Source organism: Sinocyclocheilus rhinocerous, unplaced genomic scaffold (assembly GCF_001515625.1).
Source record: "Sinocyclocheilus rhinocerous isolate Xijiao unplaced genomic scaffold, SAMN03320098_v1.1 scaffold369, whole genome shotgun sequence".
In the NCBI taxonomy this organism is placed as follows: Eukaryota; Metazoa; Chordata; class Actinopteri; order Cypriniformes; family Cyprinidae; genus Sinocyclocheilus; species Sinocyclocheilus rhinocerous.
This window is the reverse complement of record NW_015666557.1, coordinates 1,318,301-1,331,955: the sequence shown is the minus strand read 5'-3', so window position 1 is coordinate 1,331,955 and position 13,655 is coordinate 1,318,301. Positions and strand designations below refer to the sequence as shown.

At 35.9% G+C, this 13,655-nt stretch overlaps 1 protein-coding gene across 1 annotated transcript in view; it reads right to left on the bottom strand.

Annotated features, from left to right (window-relative positions):
- Positions 1–2,248: 2,248 nt before the first annotated feature.
- The window catches only part of LOC107732733 (major histocompatibility complex class I-related gene protein-like), an 18,866-nt gene continuing 7,459 nt past the window's right edge, over positions 2,249–13,655 (bottom strand). Inside the window, exons 3-5 of the mRNA XM_016544150.1 lie at positions 8,947–9,237; positions 8,721–8,849; positions 2,249–2,274 (exon numbers count right to left, since the gene is read on the bottom strand). Coding sequence (XP_016399636.1) covers positions 2,249–2,274; positions 8,721–8,849; positions 8,947–9,237 — 446 coding nt within the window. The remainder of the gene's footprint in view (positions 2,275–8,720; positions 8,850–8,946; positions 9,238–13,655) is intronic.

Below are 13,655 nucleotides of genomic sequence, written 5' to 3'. Positions count from 1 at the left end.
AAAAGCCACATTCCATAATTAAATATCTTGACATGCAGCATACTAAACTACTATTGGAGTTTGTGTAATAATCAAAGACAAAAACAATACCATATATTAACATGTTTTATATCTTTATTTATTTTTTACAGGATCTTTTTTCTCCCTTTATGATGTGGGAGTGACGCTTGGATCGGGACATTTTGGCATTGTGTATGAGGGGACTCGTAGGTCCGATGGCCAGAAGGTAGACCACTTTTGCTTTATTCACCAAACATTTTGCCTCTTTTTCTAGTTTTTTGTACCATTTTCTCAAATATTATGTGCTGAAAAAAAAATATATCTTTTAAAATCTACAATAAAGTGGCAAGTTGTTAGAAGTGTAATCTTTTTAAAATTGGTTTCTCACATATTTGAAAAATGTTTACACCATAAACATGTTTTTTATGTCAAATGCTGTGTAAATATAATGTAAAGCGTGTAGAATATTATCCTGAATACATTCCAGAAATTAATTCACTTGAGTGAATCATTATTCATTATTGTTTTCATTTTTGAATCATTAATATCATGACATTTTCTAGGAGTTACTCCATTTGACCTATAACAACAGACTGCCATTTATACAAACATTGGAAGCTATATCATTTTATCAATTTATTTATTCCCTTTGCAGGTTGCCATCAAATTTTTAACCAAGTCGGTGCAGGACTGCTTTATTTATATTGTAAGTGGGCAAGTTATTAGATAAGTACTATATAAGTATCTCTACTTAAATGTAATGTACAGGTGGGTCCAGAAGTCTGAGAGCATATTGAAAATCTGGAAATCTGAACCATTGAACCTGAAAATAAAGAAGAAGATTAAGATTTTAAAGTGTAAAGTAAAAGACAGTTATTATGTAAAATAAAAAATTAATATGATGTATAATTTAATAATTATATAATTGTTTAAAAATAACAATGTCTCAATCAAATAATACAAATTGAGGCATTGACCATGATTATTACTTTGTTCAAAAGGTCATATTTCACTTTTTTTCAGTCCAACTTAATTCAAATAATGTGTTTTTTGAACATTAAAGCATGTCAACATATTATGTTACACCAAATACACAAAATAATGATCTTTAAAATAGCATCATATGACCCCTTTAAATAAAATTTTGTATTCAATTAGAAATGAATGCCAAATGGAACCATTTTTCCTAGTGATCTCAGACTTATACCCTACTTTATAAACTAAATACACATTTGATAGCTAACTCTTTGCGTATCACTTTTCTCTAGCCTGGGTGTACCAGACCTCTGCTTGTGGAAGTGGCTCTAAATCTGGTGGTGCGAGAGCCTCCCAAAAGCCCCTATATTGTCCAAATGTATGAGTGGTTTGAGCAGCAATATCGGTACATCTTGATTATGGAATATCCACATCCATGTGAGACCTTGCTCAGCTTCACAATGCGGAACGGAGGTTACCTTGAAGAAACTCTGCCACGTGGCTTAAGGCACCAAGCGGTGCTTGCAGCCAAACACTGTCTTGACTGAGGTGTCTTTCACCGTGACATCAAGTCGGACAACATGCTGGTCAACACAGAGACGCTGCAGCTCAAAGTAATAGACTTTGGCTGTGGCAAACTTTTCATCACTTCTGACTATCAAGGTCAGTTGACTTTTTAGGGCAGTTAGTCCTATTTTCTCTAATGTTATCTGAAAATAGACTAATGGCTTGCAGATGACTTTAGCAAATGATGTTCAACTCTGAAAATCTCTTGCCTACATAAACAGAGTACACAGAGTGCCCAGCGGTCAAAGCTACGGTCAAGCCTTTGGGTGTTCTGCTGTTCAGAATGGTGAATGGAATCAGCTTTGTCGATGTGCAGATGATTCCCTCCTCCAGTTTATCCAGTGGTAAGAAGACAACACACAATGACAGTGACACTGTTAAACACACACAGCCTCAGCACAATCTTGAGGTGTTCTCACCAACTTCTAAAAGATAAATGACACAAGTGACTGACAGAATGTCTAAAAATTATTAGATGATATGTAAAATCTAGGTGACGAACTGAAAAGTGTAATACATAAGGATTGCCACAGTATGCTACAAATTACAAAACAGAACATACTTTCATGCATGACAACATTTACGTGCCACATGCTCATAAATAGCATACAGTACATGACTAACCAGTTCTTTCTTGAAAACTTGTACAGAATGCCGTGATCTGCTAAACCAGTACAAGTGCAACAGCCTGACTTTAGACGAGCTCTTAGAACATGAATGGTTTAGGAAGAGCTGAAGGAGGAAAGAGAATATTGCTCATGAGTCAGGTAGTGTAACACAATATTTGAAAAAAAAAAAAAAGGCAGATAATAGGAACTTTTGAAATGAGTCTCACGAAAGATCAAGCAATGCTGTCATTCAGTTTGGAAATATGTGTGGTGAGACTTTAAAATGTACGCTTATTCAAATATTTAAAATGTGAATATAATATGTATAAATATGTTGAAATTTGTACTTTAATAATAATAATAATAATAAACTAATAAAGTTTAATGAATTTCATTTAATTATAAATATATTTTCACATTGAATCTCCAAATTAATGTGGAAACAAAATAATAATAATATTTTAAAAAGTATTTTAAATACCTGTTTAATGGCATATTTTTACTACAGCTAAGTACTGTAAATGAAAGCCAGTATCACTGATACTAATACTGATGCCTCTTTTAAATTGATATTTTTTTCTAATTTCTGTGGATAAAATGATAATTATTTACAGTCATTCAACAGGCCTAAACTTAAAAACTCTATTCAATACTTTACAGTATTCATATATTCCCATTACAATAAATGTCACATTTAGCTTTTAAATAGAGTATTTGGTAATGTTTCTGTCTCTGTCAATACTCTATCAGCACTTGAATAAGAAACTTTAAAGTTTATTTTGCATACTCATATTTACTGTAAATAAGAAATACAGTGTCTAGTTGAAACATTTGGTACCAATATTTTTATGTAAGGATTGATCCTCTCAGTACAATATCAACATCTCAAGTATTCATAATTACTTCCAGACCAAACTGCAACCTGAGACGTTTTATTTAGGTGTTAAAAAATGGGTAACACTGTATTTTGTCCTTGAAATGTTACATGTACTTACTATAGTAATAATAAAAAAAATGCATAATTATATTCAGCTAACCCTAAACCAAACCCTCATCCTAATCCTAACCATATAGTACATGAAGTTAATTAATATTAATCATTACTTAAATGTAACAAGGGCACTTAAATGTAACTCTGTAACAAGGGCACCGTAAAATAGTGATGGCCGCTTTTGAAGCACTGCTTCGTGAAGCTTCGAAACCTTTGCAAATAATTTTTTTCAAAACTGTGGTTCGGGGCGCATGTCAAACTGCCAAAGTCACGTGATTTCACTAAATGAGGCTTTGTTACGTCATAACTGTTTCGAAACGTTTTGAAATTCCAATGGTTTTCCTTTGGGGGGGGGCATCTATGTGAATCTATTAATCATGCGAGTTCGTCAATACTCTATCAGCACTTGAATAAGAAACTTTAAAGTTTATTTTGCATACTCATATTTACTGTAAATAAGAAATACAGTGTCTAGTTGAAACATTTGGTACCAATATTTTTATGTAAGGATTGATCCTCTCAGTACAATATCAACATCTCAAGTATTCATAATTACTTCCAGACCAAACTGCAACCTGAGACGTTTTATTTAGGTGTTAAAAAATGGGTAACACTGTATTTTGTCCTTGAAATGTTACATGTACTTACTATAGTAATAATAAAAAAAATGCATAATTATATTCAGCTAACCCTAAACCAAACCCTCATCCTAATCCTAACCATATAGTACATGAAGTTAATTAATATTAATCATTACATAAATGTAACAAGGGCACTTAAATGTAACTCTGTAACAAGGGCACCGTAAAATAGTGATGGCCGCTTTTGAAGCACTGCTTCGTGAAGCTTCGAAACCTTTGCAAATAATTTTTTTCAAAACTGTGGTTTGGGGCGCATGTCAAACTGCCAAAGTCACGTGATTTCACTAAATGAGGCTTTGTTATGTCATAACTGTTTCGAAACGTTTTGAAATTCCAATGGTTTTCCTTTGGGGGGGGGGCATCTATGTGAATCTATTAATCATGCGAGTTCATCTCCCCCAGTGGCGAATTATTGTAATTGCATTTAATGTATTATACTTTTAGTAAAACATTTGCAATGGGTTTGTAAAATGTTTTTGTAAAATGTTTTTATGCATGTTTTGGCCTGAGTTTTTGTTGCATTTACACAGATTTGACCAGCAGGCGTCATCAGTGTGTGGTGTTTAGAGCGCTTCGAAACAGTGAATCATTTTGCGAAACAATTGGTTCAATTGATTCGAAGCTTCGAAAAGGTTTGTTTCTCCCATCACTACCGTAAAATAAAGTTTAACCAAAGAATGTAATCTGCACATTGGAATAAAAATGTTTTAAAAACATAATGACAGTACCAAAATACAACCAGGCCGAATCTTCTATTCTGTTTGAGTAAGTGTATAAACCAAAGAATGTAATCTGCACATTGGAATAAAAATGTTTTAAAAACATAATGACAGTACCAAAATACAACCAGGTTTGAGTAAGTGTATATATATATACAAAATAAAATAAACTTCTCGGGGAGAAAAATATCAGTAACACTTTAACATTAAAGCAGTTTAGTGACAGATAAAACACTGCATCCTCATCCAGTGTCAAAAGGACTTAAAGGTGATATGTGAATTCTTATGTTGAAGTTTCATTTTTTGGTGAACTATCCCTTTAACTTAGATGATAGGAAAACATATTTGTAATAAGTGGGAACAGGAAAAAGCAAGCAGATAAATAACGAGGAACACTGGGAACAAAGAATAGAAACACGAGCAGAATAGCAGCTATTACATTCAACAACTGACAAAGTAACAAGAGAAACACAAGGGCTATGTATACACAAGGGGTAACAAGCTTAACAAGGTAACTAGTTGACAAGACACACTTGGGGAGACTAATCAAGTGGAAAAAACTACAATCTGACTACAAACATGGCACAGGAAACACTTCAAAGAAAAATATCAGTAACACTTTAACATTAAAGCAGTTTAGTGACAGATAAAACACTGCATCCTCATCCAGTGTCAAAAGGACTTAAAGGTGATATGTGAATTCTTATGTTGAAGTTTCATTTTTTGGTGAACTATCCCTTTAACTTAGATGATAGGAAAACATATTTGTAATAAGTGGGAACAGGAAAAAGCAAGCAGATAAATAACGAGGAACACTGGGAACAAAGAATAGAAACACGAGCAGAATAGCAACTATTACATTCAACAACTGACAAAGTAACAAGAGAAACACAAGGGGTAACAAGCTTAACAAGGTAACTAGTTGACAAGACACACTTGGGGAGACTAATCAAGTGGAAAAAACTACAATCTGACTACAAACATGGCACAGGAAACACTTCAACATAAAAGTCCAGACTAGGGTTGTTGCCAACAATCATTTTGGTAATCGAATAATTGATTGATTATTCTGACGATTAATCCAGTAATCTGATAAATTGTTTTGTGGTAATTAAAATAGACCTAAGACAACAATAGATTTTAAAATGATTTAAAATGCATATATAATAGCAATGAGGCAATAATATTTGTTTCAAATAAAATATCAAAAAAGCAAGTATCATATGGTTTTATTGAACAAAACAATTTTAATACAACATGTAATAAAACAATATAATCATAACTTATGTACATTATGTGTTATATCAAATGCCTGCAGAGGCGCCAACGGACTGACGATTGTTTTCACACTTTACAGCGAGATCGAATCTTTGTTTAATATTGAATAAACAACATTTAATTCAAATGTCCACTTAATCTTTAATATTTTTGTCACTTCTTTATGATAGAAATGCTACAGCCACTATCATTTCTTGAACAAGAACATGTGGACATCAAAACATGCAAACTCAGAGAGAGGGTTTAAACTTTTATTTTGAAATTGCGATGAACAGTTAGCATATTTAGAAAGATAACGATGTATTCTCCTGTGTTGGCGTAGGTTTATAAATGATTTACCTTATAAATATGATAGAATGGTGCACATTGTTCCCAGATGAACGTTATTAGCAACTCTGACATGCACGTAACCTACTGTACACACACATATAAATAAAGCACATATTAAACCCACAGTGCATATATTTATTGTGAATTCTCAATAGCACTATGCTTTATAATGATTTTTAAATGGTTTTAATATTTCGTGCAGCCTTAGAAAAATGGTCTAATAATGCTTTTCATGGAATCTCATCCATCGAATGTGCCACTTTTGATATTTTGCCGGTTAATTGACACAGGCAAAATGCAATAGAGGATTTTTTGTAATCGAGTACTCAAATTTAATTGAGGAATCGTGACAGCTAAAATATTATTTTAGCTAAAGTATTAGTATCAATATATATCAATACACATTAGTATCAATATGTACCAATACACATAAGCAGTTTTATCCCAAATACAAATACAATTTAATAAATATTTCAGTTAAAAAGATGTTGATTTAATTACCTTAAACAAAACTGAAAATCATTAACAAGAACGTTGTCTCAAAATACTGTATATTTGGTCATTTTAATGATTCTCATTTGGAAAATAAATGTACAACATTTTAAAATTATATAAATAAATATTCGATCAGCACGGTCAGTTCCCTTAATGTGCATTAAATCCAAACTACTCCAAAATACTGCTTCAGAGTGGTGTTTGAGGCGAAGGGCCCTATCATATACCTGGCGCAATGCGGCACAACGGTACGACGCAAGTGTTTTTTGCTAGTTTCAGCCTGACGCACGTTGTTTAAATAGCAAATGCATTTGCACCCATTTGTGCGCCCATGGGCGTGCTAGTCTGAAAATGAGGTGTGTTCAGGCACATTGTTGGCGCATTGCTATTTTGAGGCAGCTGAAATAGACTGCGCCTTTGACCAACCTGGTCTAAAGTCAATGGCGCAATATTTTGTTTGTTAATTAAAGAAAGCATGTTAGTGATATGCGCCTATAGGCGGCTGAACAACATGCGTACACTCTGCTTATTACACTCAGGGACAAGCAGCAGTGCACAAACATGCCAAATATTAAAAATTAAAAGACTACAATGTAAAAGATTATTATTGTGCCCCGTAGATGGTCTGCTTGCACGCTTTAACCTCGCGCACGAGCAGAACCTTACCTCTTTGGAGAAGCGTTCAGTCTTTGCTCTTGCAAATTCCACTATGTAAATAGCAAATCAGCCATGGCGTGAGCACAACTGGCCTTTAAAGGGAATGGGAGATTGGTTTATAGCACGTTACGCCCAAAACACACCCATGACTCATTAAGAGAATAGGTACAACCTTTTGGACCATGCCGACCGTTTTTCCCGTCGTTAAACTAGCAAAAGTGGATTCGGACTAAGTGCACTTGCGCCGTGTGCTTTAGACCATGCGCTTAGATCGTTAAAATATGGCCCTAAGTGTATCCGATCATTCATCATGCAGCAAGTGTCTTGAAATCATGAGATGTCAAGGAAACGTTCCAGTGTAAGTAAAATTAATAGTTATTACATAATATATAGCTATAATTAATATTATAAGACCACAGGATTAAACATTAAAATAACTGGTATAGTGTATTGAAGATCAAAGTAAACAACTTATATTGCATATTACACCACAATAATTAAACTTGTTAACCATATTTGCAAAATATTGAAAATAAAAATGTGTAAATAAAGCTCTGTAAAAAAACTGTGAAAAAAAAAAAACTGTGTGTTCCATCGCAAAATCAAATGTTCTACACACACTTGTGGTCTTCACACCCACTTGAACACTTGGGTCAAATACTGAAAATATGTCATGTAAGTAGACAAATGATCAAGTGCAAAGACTGTAAGTGTGGGTATTGGGACAGGCCCAAATTTCCTGGTGCATAGTGAAACATGAATGTTCAGGAGAGTGTTGTGGTGAGGTTTTCTGTCATCTAGTGGTTAGTGGTTAAATCTGCATTTTTGCCCAATGAACCCTTATCTCCATTTTAAATAGGGTGCTATGGGCATAAAGATTTACCAGGGTAAGAGGAGGTCTTTATATTATTTTCTTCACTTGCACAATTGTATACTGTACAATTCTATACTGTATATGGAATTGAGTGTTAATCAGCCTGTTACTGAAAGCACTGTCATGCCTGAGCAGGGCATCCCATAAAAGACTCATCATATAGAAGACTATACTGCTATCCATGATATAATTCTCTCAAATTCCAAATGTTAAGTATTTTGGAATTTGAGGCCATATGTAGGCCTATTTTCATGTATCTTGTGCTGGAAAAGAGAGTGGCATTATTCATTTATAATATAAGATAAACAAGTGTGTAAACAAGTGATTGTACTTGTACTGCTGTAATGTATACTCACTTGGAGTAGGAGATTAATCACTCTGTGACGTTCTGAAGTCTGGTCCTGAGTAAGACAGAATTTACATCTTATACAGAATTTAATATCTTATTATTTATTCACCAATTTTTCAATTTAAAAATCTCACTTTATGAACTGGCATAATTGTTCAAAGATTGAACATTATTTCTTATAATATAATACCATGAAAGTATACCGTTATTTCCGTTCAAACACCAGCTAAATTTACCAGCAGCATGGCTCTTCCTCTTCCATATGATTAGTGCAGTTATTATAAGAGACACCCATATAAACATAACCAAACAGGTACTGGTAATCACGGACAAAGTTGATAATCCCAGGCCAGTTTCTTCCAGATCTAAAATAGAGAGATTAATCATTCACTGAGATTAAAAACAGAACTTCACTATATTGAAGGTGAGCCTCATAAGACTTGGCTGAATGTTTTTCTGTACCAAACATAATGTCCAGTGTGTTGTTCAGACTCGGGTGATTTATTGCACAGCTGTAATTATGTCTGCCATGTAGTTCCTTAACACTGATCAGCAAACTCTTCCTTATCTGGTAAGTTCCATCTCCATTGGGCAGAAGATTACCTCCTGTGATTTTTCCATCAACAGCAGCCTGACCATCTCTGACCAGAGTCAGGTCAATGTCGCGGGGATAAAAACCTGTCACCAGGCATGTGATTTGAACCTCATGAGATGCTGCAAGCACCTTTTTAAGGAGTCTGACTCTAGGTTTCACTTGAAAAAAGGGATAGAAAAAAAAGTGGTAACACTTTATTGTAGGGTGTCCTTGTTAAACATGTTACATATACTTACTACAGTAATAACAACAACTCATGCATAATTACATGCAACTAACACTAAACCAAACCCTCATCCTAACCTTAACCACACAGTTAGTACATGTAGTTAATCAATATTACTCAGTACTTAAATGTATAATTACACTGTAACAAGGACACCATAAAATAAAGAGTAACCAAAAATGTTTAATTAATTGCATCATTCATTAATGTATGTAACCATAATTTAAATGGCTAGATGACAAGATGATCAATTCGGCATGTCTCAAAAAAACAGAAGAAAGAAATTACATTTAGAAATTACAGGTTGGTGTCAGCCTCGTAGGAGTTTCTAAATTCTGACTCATAAAATATTTCCAAGAAAGGGGTGATTGAATATGGAGTTAATTATCATTTTATTTTATTTTTTAATTTTTTGCCAAGAAAGAGTTATAAACCTAAATTTAAGGATCAGAAAACTGTACATACTAGGTTGGTGAAATATTATAACGTTGAATATTTTAAAGATCGAATTCGATCAATGTAAGAATGGATTTTACCAAAACTGAATTCAAGATTCCTATCCTGTAATAAAACTATAAAATTCACTAATCTGAAGAGAGGATCTACGAGAAAGAGCACAGGACAACAGCTGACCCAATCTCATCTCTTCCCCCCCATGCTGAGTTCCTGACTCCTCATGTACCTACAAGCCACTTTTGTGTTCTTCTGTTCCACCTCTGTAGTACAAATTAATTTATTAATACTAATTCCATATGATTGATAACTTATTTGTCTAAACTGTCTTACTTATATACTTAATAAGACTTACACTGTCTTATTTTGCAGTGCATTTGTTCCTATACAGGCAGAAGAGGATAAGGGAGAGCACACATCCCTGAGGAGCGCCAGTGCTGATCGTGAGAGTGCTGGATGTGAGCTTATCCAGCCTCACTAGCTGCTGCCTATCTGTCAGGAAGATGTTGATCCACTGACAGATTGGGGTGGGCATGGACAGCTGGGTCAGTTTGTCTGAGAGAAGGTCAGGCATGATGGTATTGAAGGCTGAACTGAAGTCTACAAACAAGATCCTTGCGTAAGTCCATACATACTGGTAAAAAATGTATAGCCTGAATGCACTGTAAGTCGCTTTGGATAAAATCGTCTGCTGAATGCATAGATTATTAAATTATTCATTATTAATTATATTAATTATTAAAATTATTAATTATTATATAAGGGGTGTAGGTGCATGTGTGAAGTGCAGATCAGAGCGGGTGTGGGGTGTGAGACTGGGCTTTTCAAACCGGCATTAAAACACATTCAGATCGTCAGCCAGTTGTTGATTCTCCACATACTGCAGGGGTGGTGTCTTGTACTTGATGATGTTCCTCAGACCAGTCCATGCTGACACCATGTCGTTGGCTGAAAACTGTTTTTTCAGCTTTTCGGAGTAGCTTTTTTTTGCCACACTGATCTCCTTTGTTTGTCTGTTTTTGGCCTGGTTATACAAGATTTTATCCCTACTTAAGCATCCTCCTTGGCATGACGAATCTGTTTGAGTTTCCCAGTAAACCATGGTTTATCATTATTGAATGATAGGAATGTCCTGGTAGGAATGCACATATCCTCACAGAAACTGATATATGAAGTTACAGCATCTGTGAACTCGTCCAGTTTGGTGGCTGCAGCTTCAAAAACACCCCAATCAGTGCAGTCGAAGCAGGCTTGTAAATTCCGCTCTGCTTCATTAGTCCATCTTTTTACAGTCCTTAATACACGTTTAGCTGATTTCAGTTTCTTCCTGTATGTCGGTATAAGCTGAACCAAGCAGTGATGAGAGAGCCTTTAAAGCTGCCCATGGGACAGAGTGATATGCATCCTTTATTGAGGTGTAACAGTGGTCCAATATATTACTGTCTCTGGTGGGACATGTAACGTGCTGTTTTGGCAGTTCACGGGAAAGATTTGCTTTGTTAAAATCTCCCAAAATTATTAAAAGAGAGTCTGGGTATCTTTGCTCCATTTCAGTTATTTGTTCAGCCAGCTGTTGCAGCCCTGCGCTCACACACGCGTCTGGAGGAACATACACTTTCGCGAGAATGAAAGAGGAAAACTTCCGCGGCGAGTAGAAAGGTTTACAGTTTATGAAGAGTGTCTCTAAATTAGGGTAGCATATATTTTTCAGCATTGTTACATCTGAACACCAACTTTCGTTGATGAAGAAACACAATCCACCACCTCTTGTTTTCCCCGTTAAATCCAATGTGATCTGCTCTGAACAGCTGGAAGCCTGGCAGTTGAAACGCGTTGTCCGTAATGGCTTCACCCAGCAAGGTTTCAGCGAAGCACAATGCAGCAGAGCTTGAAAATTCCTTGTTGATGCAGGTGAAGAGAAGAAGTTCATCCATTTTGTTAAGAAGGGAATGGACATTTGCAAGTTCGAAAGCCACACTTGCAGAGCTTAACCAGCGCGCCGGTGTGCTTCCCTCTTCTGCGTCTGTACAGCACCGCTGCATCTCCGAATAGAATGTCCAACAAAAAGTCTGAATACCAATCAAAGACCGGAAAAATATTGTCTGGGATGTGTTGCTTAATGATAAAGAGTTTGTCTCTGGTAAAACTTCTAGAAGAAGAATGACTAAACACAGAACAAACAAACAAAGACAGCAGAAGAATTGCGGAGCTCAGCGCCGTGGCTGCCATTCGCGGCACCATCTTGATCTATCAGATTTTCAGCTTTGTCAGTGAGGTCTTCCTGTATGGATTTTATTCCTAGTCCAGTGAAAGTTTTCTGAGCACTCTTGCACACTCTACTAGGGGTGTTGCTTCTTCCCAAGCTTTGGCTAGAAGAATCCCTTTGTAGGATATTTGTGAGGTGGCACATTTTTGTCAAGCTTTATAGTCTTGATCCTGACCTGACCCCGCTTCCCAGGTTTTATCATGCTTGAAAAGGGTGTCAGTCTTTCATGTTTGTCAGTGTGTGCAATCTGTTTTTCATGGGCTGATAAACTAGCAGTTACTTCATAGTATGGCTCTATGGTATACCGTTTCCATAGGGTCAGCTACTTACATAGTGTCAAGTGACTTATGGCTTGTTACCACCAAGCGGTACGGGTCAGTATAGTACAATATGGTACGATTTGGGATACGACTTGCGTTTCCACCGCCAACAGTACCCTTACTTGATAGGCATGGTGTATGCCGGAAAGTAGAGATTGATGTCATTCTCGCGTGAAGAAGAAAGCGCAACATTAGGTGTGTTCGACTTGAAGCAGCGTTGCGCAGACAGATCAGTGTATGACATCAAAGTACAGCGAGAGCTATAGAGAGCAGACAGTTCTGCATGCTTTCGAATCGCTCTTGCGGTACTTTGATGTCATATGCCGATCTGCTGCACAGCACCACTTCAAGTCAAACACACCTCTTGACTGTGTGTATGTGTCTGAAAATATAAAATTATAAAATACATTGTTATATATTTTGTGTTTGCGCACTCTGATGTAAACAAGCCCAACATGCATGAGCAGCATGGCAGAACGAGTGAAGAAGACTCTTCATTCCCCTTGTTTTGTCATTTCCCTTGTAGCACGCGCAAGTGATGATTCTCTGTCAACCAATCAACGTTCTGCAGTGAGTCCAGCTCCACCCTTTAGGTACCGGACTACTGTGCTAGATACCCCAACGAAAGGGTCCCAAAAAAAGTGGTACGGTACGGTTTGCTATTTTGGTACCATTCACATCTTCTGACAATGGAAACGGACATAATTGCTTACCGTACTGAACCATACCGCTCAGTGGAAATGAGCCATTATAAAAAGGGAACATCTCGGTTGCATATGTAACATTGGTTCCCTGAGGATGTAGATCGCCATACTCCTCATTCCTGCTGCGAGCTTTCTTTGTGGAAAAATCTAAGGAGTGCTGCTGTAACAGGTATGGAAAGTAATGTTAATTTCATATCTAGAATTACACACAAATGTTCACGATGTATACCTGATATGCCTGTCTATGTGTGCACCTTCCCCTTTAAATTTCTGAATTTCGGGTTACTCTTAATTTCCTGTCTTTGCACCTCCTCTTCCCTTTCTGCACTGTCTCTGCATGGGAGAGGTGGGTTTCTAATGAGCTCTGATTAATCTAATTTCATCTTTGCTTTAAAAAGCACTTTTATACTTCTATACTCTGTTTAAATCCTATTTGTGACATTATTTATATGTATATTTGATTATTTCTGTATTTTCACTAAGTTTGATCAGTTTTCTGTCGATCGATGCACTTGAAGCACATGCTAATTGTGTTGCACTTTACATTAATTTAACAGAAAAGACAAGAAGGGCGAAAACACATTTTATATCATGTTTTCTGTTTTGT